Here is an 8949-nt window from a genome sequence, read left to right as displayed (position 1 = left end):
TTGTGTTTGTGTCGCAAGTTCAGTGACGCAGGTAGTGACGATTCTCTCCGGCCAATCCGTGATCAGCAGAGTTTATACATCACGTTTTGGTAACGGTACGGTACGCTTGGAACCCCAACCGAGGTGGTACTAAAAAAAGTACCAGGTACCAGGTACTGTACCCAGTGGAAACCCCCCCAAAAGTGAACCGTACCATGCAGTGGAAAAGCGCCAATAGTAATTAACCTCCAGGCCATCCATTTTGGTAACAGTAGTAAAAACAGAAAGTTTTGGAATACCTGCTACTCCAGTATAAGTGCTGGAGGAGTGGAACTCTAAAAAACATAACATTGAAAATACTTGAAATATTGCAAATTAAATTGGCAGCATATGCAAAAATTATTGTTAAATGCCATCTGTATACATGATGCCACACAAAATATTAGCATCAAAAATATGATCATTTAAAATATTAGCATCAAAATCCTCTATGACTCTTTTTAGCCAGCCAGTTCCTGTTCCTCTCTTTTGAAAGACACCACAGATTTCTAACATCAAAGAAATGTTGTAAAACAGTCTTTTCTCTTACCAGCAAGAGCCCTTTTTATTACCCAACTTCTATAATAGATAACTATTCTTGTAACAGCAGCTAACTGCCGAAGGCTTGGAATAGCAACGCATGCTTTACACACACATCCAATGTCCAGTCTTCATGTCGATTTCAGTCTAAGATTACTTTATTGAACATAATGGAAATACATACTTGCAATGATGAATGGTGGACACCTTAGCTTCCGGAAGTGTGGTAAAAACTGTATACTTCACGCACCAAGCCTGCTTAACCTACGTGCATGAAACGCCGACTTAAAAACCCTATGTGCACATACTGCCCCCAAGTGGTGACAGCCCAAAATACATCGACATTAACACATGGGCTCTTACAATTCTATTGTTAAATACGTATATCTCAGCCATGCTGTGCATGCATGGTTTCTCTTTCTTTTGTGCTTTCTTTAAAGTTTATTTTTCATTCTACCTAACATATTAGAGAGTTATAACTTGTTATAGTTGCATTTTGTGCAAAGCTGCTTTTACATAAAACAGACTGTAAAACACTACAGAAAAAACGGACTACTGTCTGAAGTTCAGGAGGAAAAAAATTTCAAAGCTGTTCTGGGCTGTATAGGATTCAAATAAAAATATTGTTGAAACGTGTTCCCATATGGAACAACAGTCTTAAATAGGCTATTTAAAGGAAAATACATAATATAATTAGAATTTTATTAATTACAATTTTAATAAACTGAAAGAAGTAGGCCTAGTTATTTACATGATTGATAGCCTACAAACATTTAACCGTCTGACAGAAATGTATTCGTTATAACTACTTGATACTTGAGTTGTAGGGCATCATTGGCGATGTTTTTGTTTAGTCTCCCAAACAGATACTTTATATACAAATATATTTTCAATGTGTCTGTATTTGACTACTGTGAGTCGTGTCAAGCAATGAACCCACGAATCGACTGTGCGGGTTCTATTATCTTCCCTGTATTCTGTTTTGTTGCCGATTGTCGACTACTTACGCCTGCAGCGTTCGGCAATGGCTGACAGCACGAATGAAACAGTAGCAGCGTCCAAACCAGAGGTATTTTACAACTATCGGGAGAGGAATAAATGTTCCTCCGAGAAAGATGCGCGATTAGAGAGACAACATTTCTGGAATGTCATCAACGCGTTTAAATACTACAGGTAAACACTTGATTGCTGGAGCATCAAAGACCAAAGATCTGCTCCACACCAACACAAGCTGAGCAACTGTTCTTTTTGAGCTTTAATATTTACAATTAAAAATTTCCTTATGGAATTCTGTTTATCAACCCCTCTGCTTGTAAATTTTGATTTGAATTTTAAAATAATGCACTGGTCCATTAAACAATAAGTCCATATTCTTTCTTTCTTTCTCTCTCAAATGGTGTGCAAATGGAGCTTTGCTGTCACTTTGTGAGGATTGGGAAATAATGTTTAATTGGTGATGGTTGTCATTTTGATTAGGCGTTTTTTTATGCCTCCTGAACACATTGCAATGTGATATGTGTGGGGTATAATGTAGCGTTTGTTTTTAGATATTTTAATAAAGTGTGTTAAAACTAAAGTCAAAAAGTCTCTCTCTCCCTCCCTCCCTCTCCCTCTCTCTCTCTCTCTCTCCCTCTCTCTCTCTATCCCTCTCCCTCTCTTCCTCTCCCTCTCTCTCTCTCTCTCTCTCTCTCTCCCCTCCTCAATATTGTTTTGTCTTCCATATGTTCAGAATTCATGTTCATGAACGAGTGAATCGAGCCGAGCGGCAGTTCCGATGCCTTCCAAATCACCACCAGCAACTTCTGACAAACTTTATTCCCAATCTGACCAAGATTCGCTACTGTATCGACCGAAACCAAGAGGTGCTGCAGGCCATAGTGCACAACTGCCTCCATATGTTTGAGAACATGGAATATGGACAGGATGTAGGTGGCAATCAGTGGCTGTAGGTCTTACAATTAATAATGTCGTATTTTTTATTTGGTTGTTGTGATGACAGAAGTGTGACTTTTTTTTTTCTTCTTTAGTTAGTTGTAGTTAGTCCATGATTCTATAATGTTTTCCTTGCATTTTAAAGGGTGACCCAAGGAAAGTACGGCCTTCCTCGACTTTTGACATGGACAAGCTGAAGTCAACCTTAAAGCAGTTTGTCCGTGACTGGAGTGAAGCAGGAAAAGCGGAAAGGGACAGCTGCTATAAACCTATTGTAGAGGAGATCCAGAGACTATTTCCTCCTGACCAGTGGTAAATATAATAAACATGTCATTCTGTGAAATTCTTCTCATTGGTGCATGGCTTTAACTTCACTGGCTAAGTGTAAGATGCACGTATAGTGTGTCTGTTCATTACCATTTACAAGTTTGGGTTTGGAAAGTGTTTTTTTTTTAATGTCTCTTTTGCTCCCCAAGGCTCCTTATGTGATTACAAATACAGTAAAATTGTTATATTATTAATATTTTGATGTAAAAAAAAAACTGTTTTCTATATTTAAAATATATTTCAAAATGTGGTTTATACACATGATGGCAAAGCTGAATTTTCAGCAACCTTTACCCCAGTCTTTATTGTCACACAGTCTTTCAGAAATCATTCTAATTTGTTGATTTGGTGCTCAAGAAACATTTCTTATCAGTGTTGAACACCGTTTTTGTGGAAACTGTGATATACTCACTATATAAATATAAATGACTTTTAAACAAATAACCATTTACATGCTTAGGACGTTTGACTTGTGAGGATGTGCAGATATAAATACGGTGACTCGTTTTCTAATTATAATTGTACAATTTCCTATTAATTTTATAGAATATATGGGAATACTAGGGAATAGCAATATGATGGTGCACTGTGCAGTAGCTTCACTTTTTTTATGATGTCATGAGCAATCCATTTCTCTATTATAGATCAGTGGATACAGTTTTTTTTCTTAAATATTCAGCAAGGACACATTAAATTGATCAAAAGTGACAGTAAATTATTTATAATGTAACAAAATATACAAAAGATTTCTATTTCAAATAAATGTATATGTTATATATTATAAATAAATGTATAAATGTGAAATTCTTGTAATATTTCTCTCTTCAGTGAGGTGTCTCAGGTCAAAGTGTTAGTGCCGGGGGCAGGTCTGGGTCGGCTTGCATGGGAAATCGCTCATCTGGGCTATTCGTGCCAAGGCAACGAGTGGAGTTTTTTCATGCTCTTCTCCTCTAATTTTGTTCTGAACAGGTAAACCACATTCTAGGATAGAATGATGCTGACAGCAAATTTGAATTATGAAGTCGGAATGTTCATGACATTTGTATTTATGAGGACACTAACTAATATTTTGTCTCTCAGGTGTGATAAGGAAAATGCACTGACACTGTATCCCTGGATTCACCAGTTCAGTAATAACAAAATGTCCTCAGATCAGACAAGACCCGTGTCCTTTCCCGATGTCAATCCACAGAGTCTCCCAGCAGACTCGGACTTCTCTATGGTCGCTGGAGACTTCCAGGAAGTATATAGTGACCCTGGTGAGTTTTTGTGTTTATTTGAATAAACATGAACATAATTATAATTTGCACTTAAATAGCATTAACAACATACAATAACATTTAAAGTTTTATCTTCCATACAGAACTGTGGGATTGTGTTGCTACTTGTTTCTTCATTGACACTGCCCACAATGTTCTTGATTACATTGAAACCATCTGGAATATTCTAAAACCTGGTGGTGTCTGGATGAATTTGGGTAAGTCACAGATTCTGCATAATCATTTTCAGTCAAATGTTATCTGCAAATGAAAGCCTGAAAACACACATGTGGCTGAATGCTTTTTGTATTTGTTCTCAAAGGTCCACTTCTTTACCACTATGAGAATATGGCCAATGAATTGTCCATTGAGCTGAGCTATGAGGAAATAAAGGCTGTCATTTTAAAATATGGATTTGTCCTGGAGGTAAATAGCTAAACAGTTTTTTTTTATTTAATCAGAATACATTTTTATTATAAATTGTATTACTGTATTTTTTTTCAACAGTTGGAGAGAGAGTCTGTTCCCAGCACGTACACAGAGAACGATCGCTCCATGCTCAAGTACCTTTACGACTGTGTCTTTTTTATTGTACGGAAACCTGCAGAACAGTTGATCAATGGAGATCAGACACCTAGAGATGGCCAGATTGAGGATTCTTTAAAGACAAAAAAGTCAACATGACGTTTAGAAGGGTGAAGCTCTGGACGAATTCACAGACAAATTGCCCAATAATAAACTGATGTTTTTAATCATGAATGCCAACATTATAGCATATTCCTGGTAATACAACAAGACTGGAGCTTTATTGTGCGCTGAATCGTCTCAGATATTTACCAAAAATATATGTTATGTTTTGGTGCTTCGCTTTGCATTCATATTCCTCAGGATTTTGGGTGCTGCTTCACAACTTCACAACTAATTGTCACTCCACACATACATTTCAGTGTTTTCTTGCAATTGTTTACATTATCAGAGTTTCTATGATCAAAATCATATTCACAGTCTGAATATGAGTCTGCTCTGGATCTTGCACAAGTACTCCAGTGTCTCCTAGGAAATACGTTTGACCATCACAATTGTACTAGTTGGCAGCATTAAAATAAAGTTGTTTTAAACTTAACAGATTTTTCATGATCTTGTACATGTACTGTAATAAAACTTTTACAATCAAGAACAATTGGAACTTTGTTTCATACTCATGACTGTTTGTTCTAAGCATCTGAATCTATTTATTATTCACCCCACAAAATCCACAATAATTGTTTGGAAGGTAGTGAATAAATTATGACACTTATCCTAACAAACGTTGTTGTTGTTTGTCCTCTCTGGCCACAGAGGGCGCTGTATTCAACTTAAGATACAACACAACTGTCGTAAACAGCTGAGAAACAACTTCTGCGTACTAAAAAAAGGTCTTTCCCGCTCTTTTATAGAAGCTGAGTTTTGGTCGCACACATGACCAAACGGAGAGCAGAGAACATTTTGCATCCCGAAATCCCTCATAAAAGATGTCTTCGTTCTCTCTCCGACAACGACAACCCGGTCGGAGGCGTGAACGTAATCCAAAACGCAATTCCATCCTCGTTATTAACGCTGGCTGGACAACGCTGCAGGAAAAGACCGAGCTATTTCGAAGATTCACTGGATACAGATAACCTACCGAGAAAGGTGGCTGCAAACAGGGTTAATTCAGTGCTGGCAGACAGGAACACGTGCCAGTCTAGAACATTCGAGGATGGTGCTGAGAGACCTGTCACGCGACGGTCATCTCGCGCGCTTCAGACGCACTCAAATAAACAGACAGACGAAGAAAATAACATTACTGCAGGAGACAAGGTAAAGTTTCAAACACCTGAGCGCAAACTCTCGTGTTACTGTGTGGCGTCAGGTGGAACAATGTGCAATGCTTGCAGATGAACATAAGGTGGCAGTACATGACCAATATGTTATCAGTATACACATATTTCAGTAGGCATAGCTATTGTTTTATCTGTCATTCTGTTTGGCCCGACTGTTTTTTTTTTCTTCTTTTTTTAACACTATTATTAATTTTTATTAATTTTGTAAAGAAAATGAAACTTTAAGCAGTGCTGGGTAGTAACCGATTAATCTGGATGATCAGATTCCAAAAATTAAGTACTTGTAATTAGATTAAATTACATTTTTAAAGTACTCGTAATCAGACTACAGTTACTTTTTTATGGATTGCGTGATTACATATTATTTACACAATAGTAATAAATTAATATTGATTCTCCCTAATTCATCATATTCATCTTTTACATTTTCCTTTCAAAAATAGCCTACTGGTTATACACTCAGAAAATATGCAGCATTTGACTACCGGATTTAGAAAAATCATTTCAGGTTTAAGAAGTGTTTCAACATTGCATCAACTACTGATGAACATGTTAATTTTTATTTGAATTATCACTCAGTAGGTTATTTAACCATGACTTTCTATGTCTTTGGAAGGTTTTTGTCTTTCAAACACATTAAAATGCACAAATTCTGCACATCTGATCCTCTTTCACATAAATATAGTTACTTAAAGTACCCCTGAGATTTTAAAATAAATATTTTCATAATAACATCACATTTGCATCTTCATGGTTCGCTGATGTTGGTTAATGGTCACATGACATGCAGGTAATCAAATCAAATATTTATATTTATAGTACGCGTTTTATTTATTGATTTAAAAATTATTTAATTTAACATTTTATGATTTAATTAATTATTAGCATTTCATTAAACTCTCAAACCCCCTACAGTTCCTTCACAAAACCCAGTTAGGGAAACATTAACATAATGTGATGTTTTAAGCACGTCATGTTGTTAATAACAATGAATGGAATATATTTTCTTAATCTTTGTATCAATATGGTACAAGATTATCTTATTTAAATCAATGTGATAAACAAGATGGGTCAAAACAAAGTAATCTAAAAGTAGACCGATTTATATTACCTAAAATGTGTAATGTATTGCATTATTAACTACAATTTTTGTCATGTAATTTGGAATCAGTTTCGGATTACAATTTGCAAGTAATCTACCCAGCTCTGACTTTAAGGTACTTCAGGTATAATTAGCATTTTCTACTAAACTTCCCCCGTCTTGGTGCAGGTTGTTGCTGTAGTAAACACTTTGGAAATTCAGCTCTGCTTGTATCCCACTAGGTGATGCACACAGATGAGGACCTCTCTCCGTTCAATTCCTTCCAGTTCTGGCGGGATCCACTGCCTGAGTTGGATCTCGCTCTCCTGGAGACTGAACCCTCAACTGGGTCCCACATAGCTTCTTCCACCAAAGACTTGGAGGCGATGGAAACATGAGGAGATCCTCAATGCACTGTGACATTCTTGTTAAGATGTTGTCTAGGTGTTGCCAAATTACCTGACTGGATATGATGAGATGATTCCCCCTGGTCTGCACTAGATGAACATATAAACAAAGCCTTGTGCTGTGAACAGCATGAAGGCCTCCAGCAGAAGCTTCCATTCTGGTAGAAACACGTGATGGTCACATGACCTCACATTCCTGTCCTACAGAGGTTAAGTGTTCAGAAGTGTGAAAGCATATTGGACTAATCATGAGTGTACTTTTTTTTTATTTCAGTATAGCTGTGAAAGCAAGTGTGTCAAGTGTATGTTCTTTTGCTTGGACTGAACCTGTGTTTGCTTTTTTATGTTTATGGTGTTCAGTAGGTATAAGCCACTTTTATTCTTTAGGTGTTTCGTTTTTTTTTTTTTTTCAACTTTAGGGCCTTGTTCTTTTTCTCTGAACAACATTATTATTTTACTACTATTTTACGGTACTTCTGATCTTAGTAGATACAGCAAGTGCTTTGAACGTTCCAGTGGCGTAATTGCAGTGTTGAAATTTGAAATTGCTCAACAGCAATAAAATTTCTTTTTTATACTGATATTGGCTTGCAATATCCTTGGTGAACTGTCTGATTTCATGATTCTTACTTTTTAAGAGGTAAAGAACTACTGTGAAATACGGTGTGTGTTTTCTTTCCCCATTCCTCACCCGAAGGAAGTGAAACATACCTGTTTCCACGCTGTTGTGTCAGGTGCTCATGACCTTTGGTCTAGGAGGGAATAAGGGCTGAGAACATGCCAACTTTATCAGGAGATTGCATCGGCAGTGATCAGAATGTAGAGATAGTCCTGCTCATCTGCTAAGCTAAAATAAGCATGCAAGTAAAGTGCTGCAATGGTAAGCTAACTTTTAATACTTCATTCTATTTGAGTTCTCCTCTGGGAATATGTGGAAATGGGATGTACATGAAAAATGATAATACCGGTAATGTGCAGTCTTGTTAGTACTTAATCTAATGAAACAACTCAGTACTTCAGAGACATGCTTTAACCTCAAGGACAATGAAGACAAAATTTATTTATTTTATTTTTTTTGGGTGAAATGGAAGCATGTGAGAATCAAGCTCCACACCTCTGATGACAGGCTAGAATTGTTTTTTTTTTATTATTACATATTTTGATGTAATTTGTATATTTGCCGTTATAGAAGGTTACCATTATGTAAAGTGGAAAAACTGTGATAGATTTTTTTTATGCATTACATTTGAGTGAAAATCTATTTGAGGTATGGCAAACTATTTTTGTTACAATTCCTGAATGGGATAAGTAAATAAAAATGTAAGTATGTTGGCAACTGTTGGCATGATAGACATACTGTAAATATTTTATTATACCATGTGTTTGATGTAAACTGATATATGAGGACAACTACATATTTAAAAAATAATGCCAGCCATCAGCCAATCCGATTTCATAAGATATTAGATAAGATTAATAACATCAAATTGTCAGTAAACTCGGTGGGCCTGTCGCAAGCATGT

General features: G+C 36.4%; 2 protein-coding genes across 2 annotated transcripts; both read left to right on the top strand.

The window, feature by feature from the left end:
• Nucleotides 1–1543: 1543 nt before the first annotated feature.
• On the top strand, nucleotides 1544–5299 carry LOC107744489 (carnosine N-methyltransferase-like). The gene is made up of 8 exons (XM_016558162.1): nucleotides 1544–1731; nucleotides 2288–2483; nucleotides 2636–2802; nucleotides 3646–3786; nucleotides 3898–4076; nucleotides 4181–4294; nucleotides 4399–4502; nucleotides 4584–5299. The coding sequence occupies exons 1-8, from the start codon at nucleotides 1583–1585 to the stop codon at nucleotides 4758–4760; spliced, it is 1227 nt and encodes a 408-aa protein (XP_016413648.1). The 5' UTR covers nucleotides 1544–1582; the 3' UTR covers nucleotides 4761–5299.
• A 116-nt stretch (nucleotides 5300–5415) lies between these two features.
• LOC107744488 (uncharacterized protein C9orf40 homolog) lies at nucleotides 5416–7529 on the top strand. Its single transcript, XM_016558161.1, has 2 exons — nucleotides 5416–5915; nucleotides 7262–7529. Exons 1-2 carry the CDS (start codon nucleotides 5535–5537, stop codon nucleotides 7415–7417), a joined length of 537 nt encoding a protein of 178 aa, XP_016413647.1. The 5' UTR covers nucleotides 5416–5534; the 3' UTR covers nucleotides 7418–7529.
• The last annotated feature ends 1420 nt before the right edge of the window (nucleotides 7530–8949 follow it).

This window comes from Sinocyclocheilus rhinocerous, unplaced genomic scaffold (assembly GCF_001515625.1).
Source record: "Sinocyclocheilus rhinocerous isolate Xijiao unplaced genomic scaffold, SAMN03320098_v1.1 scaffold196, whole genome shotgun sequence".
In the NCBI taxonomy this organism is placed as follows: Eukaryota; Metazoa; Chordata; class Actinopteri; order Cypriniformes; family Cyprinidae; genus Sinocyclocheilus; species Sinocyclocheilus rhinocerous.
The sequence above is the reverse complement of the archived record's forward strand: the minus strand, read 5'-3'. Positions and strand labels throughout refer to the sequence as shown.